General features: G+C 39.5%; 1 protein-coding gene across 4 annotated transcripts in view; it reads left to right on the top strand.

Moving 5' to 3' along the window:
• LOC121954827 (SH3 and PX domain-containing protein 2A-like) overlaps positions 1-14,333 on the top strand; it is a 66,715-nt gene that overhangs the window by 48,966 nt on the left and 3,416 nt on the right. For 3 of the 4 annotated variants that reach the window (XM_088086228.1, XM_042502539.2, XM_042502537.2), the window contains exons 8-13: positions 5,241-5,354; positions 8,716-8,799; positions 11,853-11,970; positions 12,060-12,388; positions 12,546-12,595; positions 14,041-14,160. In XM_088086228.1, coding sequence (XP_087942354.1) covers positions 5,241-5,354; positions 8,716-8,799; positions 11,853-11,970; positions 12,060-12,388; positions 12,546-12,595; positions 14,041-14,160 — 815 coding nt within the window. The remainder of the gene's footprint in view (positions 1-5,240; positions 5,355-8,715; positions 8,800-11,852; positions 11,971-12,059; positions 12,389-12,545; positions 12,596-14,040; positions 14,161-14,333) is intronic. The other variant, XM_042502538.2, reaches the window with a different exon arrangement.

The raw sequence follows: 14,333 nt of genomic DNA, 5'->3' as shown, positions 1-14,333 counted from the left end.
TGAAGCTCTGCAGCAGCTTTCCAAGATTTATAACTTTTCCTAATGTGCATGGTGAGGCAGGGAGACATGGAGGAAAGCAGGTTATGACATACAGTAGACTGTTAAAAAAGGCAAGAGATGGTAAAAAAAAGACATAAAGATGCAGGTGTAGCTTTACAATGCCTGTATGCTTTCTTACTACTTGCACAAACACACTCCCACATGCATATTTCCAGACATAAGACATGCTTCCTTCACCTTTGTTCCTCCCACATCTGCACAGATAATCCCTGCCACCCGGAAACAAGGAAGAGTGAACACATTCATCTCTCAATTTCATTTCCATTATCTGATATTTCACCTGTCAGAGGCCACAATACACAACTTCATTCACTTAACTCACTGGACTTGTAATTTTAACTTTCTGCAAAATTGCTGTCTTTTTGGCAACAGGAGACCCAGAAAACAGCTGTTTCTTCTGTAATGACCTCAGTTGAGGGTCTGTGTCATCATGAAAAATGTAAAAATGATAACCTGTAAAAAATGAAGTTGAAATTATCCAAACATTGACAATCACATTCTCCTCCCAGGCCCCATGGAAAACTACTCCAGAAGAATTATCACAACAAACGGTACAACACAATATAGATGTGTTGAAATATGAAGCCCTAAACATAACCTAGAGTGAATGAGTTCATGGAAGTTGTTATTTATTTGCCTCTGTCCACTTACAGATCTTTTTTTGTGTAGGATTGAATTGCAGTCGCACTCTGAATGAGTATGCGATGAAAGACTTGAAGCAGGTTTCTCTTGTCTTTTTTTCTAAATTTCACATAATTGCAACCTGCCTGATATAAACCTGCAACGGCCGGGAAATCAGCGCTTGCGTAATGTGTGTGTGTTTTTAATAGTACTTTTATTGCTTCTTTTGAGGCTCAGTGAACTCAGCCTAAGCACCTGCCATATGGGAGGATTGTTGAAAAATACAGGCGAGGCGGCCCCAGCCATTAATAACAGCATATATTTACTCAGGCCTTTTAAAGTGGCACTGCGTCTTAGCTGCGTCTGTATATTCAGACTTACAGCCAAGTGCTCTCAATTAAAGTACGTTCCTACACCTTAATCTTATATTTGCTTACATTGCTATAAGTGTCGCTCCGCTGAGGTGAGAATGACATTTCCACCAAGCCGGCATGTCGGTGTGAAAATAACAATTTGCAAATGTTTTTTTCTTTATTGAGCTGACGCGTTTTTTTTTTTTTTTTTTACTTCTGCCAAGCTGACCTTTCTTAATAATGGCCAGTTTAATTTAATGTAGCTGATGTTGCCCTTTGCTGGGCATTAAAGACGACACATCAAATTCATTCAAATGTTTTCAGTGACTTAATGAGATATAAAGTAGGTAAGTTATGGTATAATTAACTCATTTAAAATTATGAATCTTCAGCTTAAAGCTTTCAGCTCCACTGTGGAAAGAAAAGTCTCTATTTTGAGTCCTGAATATTATCAAGAACATTTTGTTTGTGTCTGATTTATTGATTTTGTTTAAGCCACAGGTTTGGTGCAAAGCTTCACATTAAACATTACATACATAACAGCATCCTCCTCTCTGGACTCACCCCCACTCTATGCAAAACAGGCCGACTTTATAGCTGATGATGTTTGTAGTTGTGTAACTGAGCAAGTTCATCAGTTGAATGAATCATCAGTCAAATGAATCACAGAGATTGCATGTGTAAGTTACAAAAAAACCCTGGCAGCATTTTCTTTGTAATTTCCTCCACTGAGAAAGTCATTAAGTCCATCAGCAGGATATCTCCAGCGCCTTGAGATTCCAGATATGTGCATTTGGTAGACTGATACATTCACTTAAGTCATCAGAATATGGGTTTACACTTACACTTGAAGAGGTATTTCAGTGCTGTGAAGATGTTTTTGGGTTAGATGGTTTTGTTTTGTTTTTTCATAAAACTAAGCTGACAATGCAGTAGAAAGATGCAAATACTTTTGAAACTGGTGCTACATGGCCAGAGAAAAAGGGCAGAAGCATTGACTTTTGCTCAAGAGGTAGAAAACTATGCCTACCAGATGGCACTACGCCCACCAAACTAAACACTCCCACTTGAGGGTCATGTAATGCAAATTGCTTGTACAAAAACAATATGGCGACCTTGTATTACAGCCAAACAGTGCTCTAAAATATGTCTCTGCAAACATTTAAGGTGAGAAATAGATGATAAAGTAACAGAATCTTGGTTTATATTTGATTGGCATGTCTAGTTTTACCGTTTCATCGAAGTTTGGTCCAAGTTTGAGAGAGAGTGAAGGAGAGTGGTGGCTCTCTCACTCAGTCTGCTTCTACCCTTTGTGTGTGTGGTGGCAGCGGGCATACAAAAATAAGAAAGAAGAATCTGCAGTTTGAGCAACAGCTGGAGATTCAGCAAAATTCACGGGTAAATCACAGAATGATGCATCTTGCGGATACAAAGCTGGTTTAAAATCAGCAAAGTATCCCTTCAGCTGTAGTATGAACCTGCCTGAGAAAGAAACCTGACATCAAATCCTATGGGCATTCTGGCAGAAATCAATGAATTGTAGTAAAAGCCGTTATGTCTTTGAACATAACAGCAGGCTGAGGAATTGTTCAGTGTTAGCAGAGGTTTGTATCTCCACTCTGGTTTGTTTTGTTGAGAGATAAGATGCCATGATCCATTAAGTATGAAATTCTCTCTGACTTTACTGAATAATTTCTCCACACAAAGCAGATGCAACCTAATGGAATAAAACACTGTGTACTTACTTTGCCTCTGCCTCAAACACCTCTGGTAATCTATAGCAACCTTTAATTGCAGCTAATTATGATGCATGACAGCAAAATTAAGGAGATAATTACGACATATTTCACTGAATCATGATTGCCTAATTTCAGGGTCTGCACTCTTGTTGCTGTTATTTCCATATTATCATCTCATCCTTTAATTAAGTGATACATCTTCTTTCTGTTTCTGTCCTTCATACTCCACTCTGCTTCTTTTTGCTAATTGTGTGCTGCTAAATTACCTCATAACTCACCATTTCTGTAGGAAAATGTCCACTGGATGTTCGGGCCAGCTGCGAAAGTGTGATGGAACACCCCTATCCTCTTTATGGGTTGTCCAGACAGCTGTCCACCATATTGTACTCCCGTTACCACAACAAATAGCGTATGTGTGGCATTCCACACAGGACAATTTTTGTGCCAGCTTTGTCACCCACAAATGTGGAATGACTTCTTGTGGAAGTGATTAAGCACAAGTTAAAATGTTCTGATTGGTGTACATATGTTCTTTTCATTTACCACAAGGCCACGCACAGGACACCTTATCAAACACAATGACCTCCTGTAATGCACTCACTTTGTTGGGATCAGATTTTTACTTTGTATGCATACCTTTCCAGCTGACTTGTTTGTCTTAAACAGTTGGCAGAACGATGCTGTCATACCCAGAGGAACCAACTCAAATCAGCAGCATCACTGCAAATGGATATTTTGGCTAGAGACAGCACATGAGAAATGCCCTGCCCACTGAAATCATGAGTGATCCTGATGAAACGCAGCTTGAACAAGACTTGAGCGAGTTGAGCTGAAGCCAGGCAGCGTTCGCTCTGATGTTATTGGCCCTGATCGTAGTTATAGATTCTGTTGGCAACACAATTAAGTTCTTCGTGTTCATGTTCATTTGTAGTTCATCCCTGTGATTTGAGATATTTGATCAGATCAGGGCTCAGTGATTAAAACAAAATACGAGTGATTTGATGGAAGATATAAACCAGGCCATGGTCACATCAGCAGATGTTATCTGTGTTCATTTTCATCTGTCATCTTAGAGATTTATTATGTGTGTGGACTCTTTGGGGTGGGAATCTTATCATAGGTCCAGATTTCATCTGCAAAAAATTTAACAAATCCTCTTATTTTTCTGTGTAAATCTATATATGAGATATTTGTTGAACATTCTGCACAGTATGTACTGGATTACAAGCAGTGAAACAATACACGAAAGTCATTTTTTGGTTCATACAGCGGTTTAGGAGTTACAGTTCAGTCCAAGTAAAGCTGTGAGAAAAATACAATTGCACAAAGGAGGATGATAATAATAATAAACTTTACTCGTAGAGCACTTTTTTATACAAGGGCTGCAGTGCAAAGTGCTTTGCAATAAAAATGCAACACAAAAGCAAAAAGACATCAAGATTAGACAATCAAAAGACAGTTGGAGATAAAATAAAAAGTGATGGTTAAAAGTACAGACATCAATAAGAATAAAAAAAAATGAAGAATAGTTAAATGATGTACCATGCAAAGAGGATGCATTTTTATTTAATTTATTTTAAACAGACAGTGGTTCAAGTGTCAAAGACAGGCAAAATCAACCTGCTGGGGTCTGAGGTAGCATTTTGCACACAGGCAACTTTGCTAGTTCACAACAGAGTTCACAACAGACTTTAAAACTGAGAGGTGTCCCTTAAGATATGAAATTGAAAATGCAAAAATACATAGGACACTAAAAAAAGTCTTGTGCATTAGGATAAATGTTTAGATTGGTAAAATCTTGTTCAAGGCACCCGAACATGTATCTTCCTTTGATCAGCATCTTTGGTTGATGCCACGAAATGTGCATTTGCATCTTGGATAAGTTTTCATTCATATCCCTTACAATAGCTGAACAACACAGACACTCCTCGTCTTATACACAACTTAGTCTCCGGTGCTGACGCATCTGACCAGAACTCATAGGCAGGTCCTCCAGCTCTGGCATTTCATTTGCGCTTGCCATGATGTGACTCACATGCTCATCCACTGCTAATAGAGTACAGCTGAAAGTTTCTAGGAGGAACCTGCACTGAATTTGTATTTGCACAGGAAGTGCAAATTCAGTGAAAATTGCTTATCATATTTTACAAGCCAATGCAAATTAGGCTTTTTGTATTTTATGCAAAATATTTTTTAAACACAGCATGACAGGAGTGAATGCAGTGAAATCCCACATGCAGTGAGAAAGACAAAACAGCCAAGAAACGCTTGCAAACAAATGGCATATATTTCCAAGTTCTGGTCTACCCTTGTCTCTGCCGTGAAAAGTTTTTAATTTTACCCTCCTTAAGTTGTAGGAACCCTGGTAACAGTTCAGTACCAATACAGGAACAGTTACGGCCATACCAATTACACTGGTACACTCTACAAAGTCGTGGTGATTTTCAGCCTCTGTGTGTTTCCACAGGTTGGTGGTTCGTCAGCACCGCGGAGGAGCAGGGTTGGGTCCCTGCCACCTATCTCAACTCCCACAGTGGCACACGGGATGACTTGGAGCTGGGTGCCTCTAAAGCTGGAGAAGGTAAGTCACTGCCTATGCCCACCCACACACAAACACAACCTCACACACTCTGTTATAAACCCACACACAGACACCACCTCTGCCCTCAATCCTCAGTCTTTTGATCTGTGACAAAATGGAGCAAACTCGCCCCAACTTCACCACTGCCGGCCCACGCTACCGGCTGCCGCCTGGCTGGTTTGAACACCTCTCTCTGTGTGCCTGCCATCATAAGCACGCTTGAACAGAGTGTAGATTCAGATCTGAGTAAACAGCAAGGAGGAGTGCCAAGAGAGAGCAGACCACAACCACTGAAGTGATGTTGTGTACAGTAATTCTCTGTACAGTAGAGATGCAGCGCGATATTAAGTGATATGACCTCCAAGGAGTGAGCTCATGAAAGAGGCATGTGTTTCTATTAGCAGTAAGGAATAAAACATGAAAATATTTCACGAGTCATGTACTTTAAATGATGCTTATCAGTAATTTAAGCAAGATCTGACATGAATAATGCTATTTCATGTAATGTCTGCTTATCCTTGTGGATTGCAGATAAGTTACAGTACAGTAGACAAGTGTTGATGTTATGTTTAAGCTTACTGGAGTCAGCGAGGGCTCCAAATCCCTGATAAGAAACACACCTTTATAGAGTTTGGGTTGCCAGAATATAATTCTGACACATGTGAAGCTGAAGACGGCGTCCAATATTGCAGTCATTTTGATATCCCTGTCAGATACAGCTATCAAGCCATCGTCTCATTCTTCAAGTATTTTTAATAATAGTGGAGAAGACATTTTGATCTCAGAGCAGTAGAGCTCTATTAGCCCTGACAAGTAGTGAAGCAACTGCAGCTCATTTGTTGAGATTTATGCAGCATTGTGTTAGAGAAAACCCAACAAAGTGGAGGCACGGAAATAATTAAGTCATGAATTACACTTCCAAACAAACATCGAGATTTTCCAGCACTCTGGCCAAAACATCTTTTGCTGTACAATTGCTGTACTCTATAACAATGGGACCCAGGATCCCCTCGGTGTTGTATATCTTATGACTCAAGGATGGTGCAAGAGAGAGAATACAAAAGGCTCAACGGTTTCACAGTATGTTAAATGTCCCTCTCTCCCCATTTAGACTCACAGATTACATATTTATCAACAGATTTCAGCGTGTATGCATACCGCATGTATGACCACACAGACGCAAACATCTACACACACCCTACACTCCTATCTGCTCTCTCAGAGATAGCTGAAGTTTGCTGCCAGGGGGTTTCAGGAAGGACGATCTGTCAGTCCAATTAGTGTTTATGTGTCTAGTCAGTCATGGGAATGGCATGAAACTCATAAAGCGTCTCTTTGTCAGTCCTGTGGTCTGTCAACAGTCTGTGCCACCACATTGTCACAGAAAAAAAAACACTTTTCTAAAAAAAAATGGATTTGGAATTTATGATATTTCTTTTGAAACTTGAAAGCTTAGACAGTATGAGATGTGAATTCACCCACTTATGGAAGTGAAAACACATCCTCCTCTTTCTATTTTGCCACTTTTCCACAGAAATATACACATTGCCTAAAGGAATAGTTAGACTTTCTGGGAAATATGCTTATTTGCTTTCTATTCGAGTTAAAAGAGGAGATTGTAACCAATCAAATGTCTGTGTGGTAAACATAAAACTAATACAAGCAGCCAGTTAACTTAGCGTAGCATAAACAGTGGAAACTGGGGCAAACAGCTATCCTCACTTATCGATGGGTGGACTGATTCTTCTCAGAGTATGGGTTCCTTGGAGTTGATGCATTTTCGAGTTTTGACAGCTTTTGCAAAATATGGTGTCATTTTCTCTGTGATACTCAGTTAAAGTACAAACACATGCGACAGCTGCATGCCTCACAAAACTTCTCTTCAGTGTATTACCAGTAATCTTTCACAAGTTTACATTAATATCGATAAAACCAGCTCTCTGTCGTTCTTTGAAGGGCAAATAATAGTTGTGCTGCATTCATGTGATGTCTGTTTAATCTGAAATGTGAGTTCCCAATCTTATCTCAGTCTGATCCGTTTCCTTTTGTTCTACGTTATTGTGTTGTTTAAAAACCCAGAGTCATAAATTACAACGCATCTTTTTGTAGCGTGTGTGTTGTTTCCACATTACAACTTAGAGCTCATGAACACACAGAATGATCATCTGAGGAGCAGGTAAATACAGTTGGCTGGCAAGGGTCGTGACTTGTGCCCGATTTAATTGGTCCTCACTTGTTCATTTCTTGCCATAGCTGCACTACTTTGAAAACCTTAGAGATTCATGAGCACTTAGAAGGTCAATAGGCCTATCCCGTACATACTGGACACTAAAAATAGCAGTTCATAAAGTTTTGTTTGTTAATTTTTTCCCATCACCAGCTTTGCTCAGTCTTTGTTTTGTTTTTTTTAAATCCACCTACCATCAGCTTGAAAACTCACAAATTAAAACATTATGTCTAAATAGTTTGGCTGGCAACAGCTCAGAGGCAAAAACTGGTCTGGTACATAACTCAAGTAATGATGAATTGTCTTTTTCACACACTGTTTTTGTGTATGAATAAAACAAATGAGATATAACGATAACATATTAATTTGTCAACTTTGGCTGCCCTTGAACTAAACCAAGTGAACTGTTTTCATCTGCTTCCAGTCTTTATGCTAAGCTAAGTTAACCAACGGCTCGAAGTGGCTTCATATTTATGATACAGACATGAGAGTGGTATCAGTCTTCTCCTCTAAATTTCTGCCAGAGAGCAAATAGTGTTTCCTAAAATGTCAAACTATTCCTAAGGTTTTGGAATATTGTATGATTTCTTTTTTTCAGCTGCCTAGAATAATTAATTCACACTGTCTCTCTGTTTGTGTCTGATATTCCCATCATTGGAAAGATAAAGGAGCTACTTCTTCTAAGAGAGTTCAGATCTTGTGTCACAAGTTGGCAGAAATCATTTCCATCTCCACTGTTTTACCTACAAAAGGCATAGGGAATTATAGACCTTCTGAGACACAGAGCGGCACCTCAGCTGCTCTATTAATTGGATGGCATTCCTGCAGCACCAATGTGTGTCCCAGATGCTTAACAGGATGAGAAAACCATGCTAACAACATCCTAATTACAAGCTACAGAGAAGATGTCTTGGGTTTAACACTTCCTCTGTAACCTTCATCCATCCACTCTAACTGTCCAGCGTGTTTTGCTTTGTGGTCTTGTTTTTAATGTCCTCCATGTAGCTAATAACGGGGATCATGTGGTTGGATCCATGTCATTTTCTGCGCTGTGTGTTTGTGTAACATTTGTGCTTGCTCTTCATGTCTCCCATGTTTGTTTGTCATCGTCTGGTCACCATGTGTGTCTGTCAGTTACTAAGCGGCATAAGGCTCATCTGAAGAGGCTGGACCGGAGATGGACGTTGGGGGGTGTCATCAGCCGGCAGCAGAGCCGAGGTGAAATGAGACAGATGCTGCATCACCTCCTTCCCTCCCTTTGTTATTGTTCCCCCACCCTGTCTCATTATTGTCTCTTATCACATGGCTCATCTCCTCCCTCTCCACATGCACATATTTGCGCAGCTTTTCATCCCATGTTGTCCTCCAGCAGATGCATTTATCACGTGCCACGATCCACCACAACTAACCACTAACTGACTTTAATATGAAATGAGCTTGGAAAGCAAAGGTGAAATCATCAACTTTATATACACCAATTATTGATGCTAAGCTCAAATTATGCTACAAAATTGCTCCATATAAGCGTTTTTGTTATAATTAAACACTGTGTGCCAAGACCAATCTTCCCAAAATCACAGAAAAAGAATGACCCACTCATCTGAAAGTAGTTGCGTAATAGACTCTGGAATGCCTTATGTTGCATTTTGGAGCCATATTTTGCTTTTTTACGAGCAAATGAAGCGTGTATGTAGTTTTTTAACGAATGTGTGTTTCACTAAAATGTAGCAGAAACAGACATTTATCCTGCTGTGGTGCAGATAGCAACCAATATTGACAGACAAACAAAGAAACTTATTAATCTGTCACTTATTTAGCAAGAGTCAATCACAAACTTGCACATGTTCTTTTTGCCAAGGCCAGCATTTTTTTTTTTTTTTTTTAAACTTCACTGGAGATGCGTTTGGATTGCTGACAGCGGAGTGAGGATAAGCTATTGAGTTCAGCCCCAAACTTAATGCTTGGCAGTGGATGCAGCTCTCTAGAGTGGAAGGAGAGTTGTTTCCACCCTAGGACTGAAATCCTGCTTTGTGTTTAAAAAAAAAAAGAAAAAAAGGACAGATATTTTGCTGACTCCACAAGAATAATTTATAACACTGATGCAGGCGATGCATGTTGTGGTTAACATAACATCTGATTCAGAGTTTCCCTCGGTTGCACTGCTGGATATTGTTTTGAAAGAGGCTGGTGAGAGGAAAACGTTTTAGCAGCCCCAACACAAAAAGGCCGGAAGAACGAGGAAAAAAAGGAAAATAAAGCCTACAGAAATATCCTTATCCGCGCAGACTACTCTAGTTTTTGCAACTAAGGGATTCACTATCCCACAACCACTCAGCTCCTTCAAAACCTCGGAAATGGGTGGAGAAAAGGAAAATTTGTCACAAGAATGTTGCTTCATGTTTACCAACTGGGAGGACAGCATATAGAGCTTTTTATGTCCTTGTCGTCTTTTTGAACACACCTCTTCTAGCAGTGCTGTCTGTGTTTAGACAAGAATTACAATAATGACAGGAAATGATGTCTTTGCTCTGCCCCCTGGCCTCATGGGAATGCATAAATCAGCATGCAGCCTCTGCTCTCTATTATGTGCTGAGGTTGGAGATGCTTGCTGCCACAATGCTGAGGATGCTGTTAGGATGCGAGCTGGACCCATGTGCTGTAGTTCCCCTTAGTCATTACCCATAATAAATAGCAGTGAATTAGTCATGTTAAAGTGGTTGATATTATGCAGCACAACATTTGATCATATTTTGAGGAAAATGCACAAGTGCTAGTTATTTATTGGACTTTATTGGGCAGGTAGAAGGTAGATTTATTAGTGATTTTTTTACACATAGTTTATAAAAAGAAATTAAGATTTGTCTTTGATCCTGGTACATCTTTGGAGTCTGAAGGATGAGTTGTTTAAAATCACCAGCTACTATGATGAATTTAATTCATTTGGTTGCAAGGGCATGTTGCTGCTGATGTCATCTCTGCAATGCATTTTTTGAATTTGCATCAGAGTCTTGTGTCCTGTTGGCCCAAAACAAGGTCCGCCAATCCAGTGCAATAGCTTGATCCAGGATATTAGGGGTTAACCATGTCTCTGCGAAGATGTTCTCAGAGCAGACTCTGATTTCCTGTTGCTGAGTGAGCCTCAATCACATCTTATCCACTTATTTTTTCCTGTGACCGGACATCAGCCAGAAGAAGGTTTGGTAGAGGAACAACTCTTGGTCCCAGTCGGGTCAGCCTCGCCCTGATGCCGGCTCTCCTCCCTCTCTGCATCCGGTGCTTTCAGTTTTGCTTCTCCCCTCTGGTCTGACTGACCGCTCGGCATCTTGAGCTCTGTTCGACTCAGTCCAAAACCCACAAATGACAAATGACAAATTCATGTCTACAGCATGATTCTCCTTTTTCTCCACCCATCCACATTTGCATCGTTAGAAATAGTAGTTAGGAAATGATGGATATGCATGGACAGGCGAAAACCTGCTGCACAGGATGTGAGGTGTTTTTTTTTTCACCCCTGCTCTGCCTTATTCCGCCTCTGATAGATTTACCCTGACATTCTTTTCCTAATCCTAACCAGTCCCACTCCTTCTGCCTAAAATTAGTCAGCCCAACCAACAAAGACAATGAGTACTTATCAGAGTGAGAGTGGGATGGGTCATGCCTTTGCCATCTTAGATTTAAAAAAACTGAAAACACAGGACCTCCTTTAAAGGGTGTGTTAATGATGTTACTTCACTCTGGCCATGCATACACTCAAGACCCGTGTGGGTGCATCAAGCATAAACAAATACAAAGATTGAATTTTTTGCTGTGATATTGTGAAAAGCAATAACCAATATACACATCTGTGTAACATTAGAGAAATATGCACAATGACAAAATATTTTTTGGAAATGCAAGAATGAATTATGTTCTGTAGTTATTCACTGCATTATAACATTTTCTTAGTTCCATAAAGAAAAATATCGATAAATCTATTGTGCCAAAGAACATTTACAACACACAGTGCATCTACTCACACATCTGGCTGCCGAACGAACTGCCAGAAACCAGAACAGTTCCAGTCTGTTTTAAAGCTCCAGTATCATATCTCAAAACTGGTGCTAGTAAATCACAAAATTATCTATCATTGTTTATATGTTAACCATTACTTCTTATTATTGCAGTGTAATCATATATATATAAAGTCTACAGAAAGGATTTATAGAATTATTTTGTTTTCACTGCCTTCATAATCCTAGCTTTGTTGTTATTCTCTGCTCTTGCTTTTGCAGAAGAGAAGTATATAACTGTGCAGCCCTACACCAGCGAGGGCAAGGATGAAATTGCTTTTGAGAAAGGCGTCATTGTGGAGGTGATTCAGAAGAACTTGGAAGGCTGGTGGTTTGTCAGGTAAAATTATGCTCACCTGCCTTAGACACATTTTACTTCTTTCATTACAAAAGGCTTATGCTTTTTATTTATATCACCTCACTCTGCAGGTACCAGGATAAAGAGGGCTGGGCTCCAGCCTCTTACCTGAAAAAGATTAAGGATGATCTCTCTCCCCGCAAGAAGACGGTGACAGGCCCAGTGGAGATCATTGGAAACATCATGGAGATCAGTAACCTGCTTAATAAGAAGGCCTTGAGTGAGAAAGATGTGCAGATTGAAGGAGTCCCAGAGAGCCCCCAGGTGGCCAAGAAGGAGATCAGCCTGCCAATTCCGTGTGCTGACTCCAGCCCTGTCAATGCCCCGCAGGATGGAAAAAGTAAAGCAGAGCCTGCTTCACCAGCTGTAGCCCGCATTGCTCCTCATCGGGTGGAAATTGGTTAGTCAGGTCACAGGGAATGTTTTGTCAGTCTACAAATGTAGAATACTAATTACTCAGTTTCAAACTTTAAAAAAATCAATTTCTTTATAAATGTCTGTTCTTAAATGCAACCAAACATTTATGTATGTGTTTTCTCTCTGTGATTGTTTCACAGGTTCCCCAGTTCTCAGGCAAAAACCTCCTCCTCGAAGAGATGCAACCCTGGTAATTGTTTGATATTTTAGTCATCGATTCTCTCCTCTCGTCATCCATCGCTCTAGTTAATGGTCATGCACAGGACTTTAATATCCGTGGCCTTTCCTTTATACAAACCATTTGCAGCAGACAATAAGCTCAGGTGGAAGAAGAATCTAGATTCTTTATTTAAAGAGTAACAAAACCCCAGTTGAAAAGCATTATTGATTTTATTTAGTAGTGTTGTTGTTTGATTCAGGTCCAACTCTTGACATTTGAGTGGAAAGTTAGTTTGTTAGATCTTTATTACGAACATGGAAAATAAAATAAGACAACAAAAATAGATTATAAACAAGAAAAAAAGCAACATTTAGCTAACAAGCATAAGTATCCATGTCCGAAAAGGAGTAGGAGGAAGTGAATACTTATCAATCCTACCCACTTTTTTCAGTTATGTATATATATACATACCAGGCCTGCCCATTTTTGAGACATTTTTCACATTCCAGGGAGGAGACATTTAAGCCAAAAGTAGTGTGTTTAGTTACTCTTTAAAGGTCCAGTTTGTCTCATAACTATACAATCACCTGCACCCAAGAATCAATGTGTTTTTATGAACTTGGAATGAGCAATTTACAACTACATACAGAGTGGGTATTTTTCTTTGGAGTGCGGCATGTCGTTTTTACAGTAGCCCAGAATGGACAAACCAAACACTGACTTTACTGTTTTCGTGTTGGCCACCATAGTTTTTCTCCATGGTTGGCTCATGGGAGAACTTTGAGTTCTGTGACTTCAACACTAAATGCCACTAAATGCAACACACTAGATTTTAAAATACAAACACCAATACATTAGTGTAAAAAAATGTAATTACAAGTAAATGTTTTGCTTTCAGAATCCCACTTAATTAGAAAAAATATCAGACAAACATACATTAAGTATCAAAGGTAAAAGTACTTCAGTTTTGCTGAAAATGTCTCAATGCAGCAATGCAGTAACTGGTCAATATGGTGATGGAGTTTTTACTACTTATATAAAGTTAGTTATTTTAGTGTGTTAGGTCCCAACATCGAGGGTAGGCCCTTTTTTAAGTCTCACAAGTTGAATCTGAGGGGTCTTCAAATGATTAATAGGGTAGAAAAGAAGAAAAAACATGTTGCTCAAACATTTATTTAAATGAAACCATCTGTTGTAGTCAGCAGGTGAAAGCTGTTGTTGCTGGAAACCCTAATGGCTTCTGAAAACGTTACAAGGGGCCTCAATCAGTTTTTTGTTTTGTTTTGCATTTTATCATATGCTTTTTAATATCAGTGGAGTAAAAGGGTACAATATTTTCCCTCTCATACTTAAAACAGCATGAAAAGGAAAAACTTGAGTAAAGCATAAGTACCTCAAAACTATACCTGAGTACCCCTGAATTACCCTTCACCACTGACAGTATGGCTAACAGTGTCAAATTCTTATGTGTTCAGGGATTTCAGTTGCCATCCCCACCAGAGGCCCCTACAGTGGAAGCAGAGTATTACACCATCGCAGATTTCCAATCCTGTATATCTGATGGTATCACATTCAATGGAGGACAGAAAGCAGAGGTAAGCACTCTTTTCAAGGTAAATTTCAGTACCACGACATGTATCTCTGTATCGATTTATTCACTATAGCTCAGTAAAAACTCTGCCCTCTCAGTGAAAAAAATCTTAATCATATTTAAATGTTTGAAAATGCTATGACATAAAGACTAACCTCTTTTTTGAATCTGTATCTT

This window comes from Plectropomus leopardus, chromosome 13, assembly GCF_026936395.1.
Source record: "Plectropomus leopardus strain MGB_pleo_1.0 chromosome 13, ASM2693639v1, whole genome shotgun sequence".
Taxonomy (NCBI): Eukaryota; Metazoa; Chordata; class Actinopteri; order Perciformes; family Serranidae; genus Plectropomus; species Plectropomus leopardus.
This window is presented reverse-complemented; position numbering and strand designations above follow the sequence as displayed.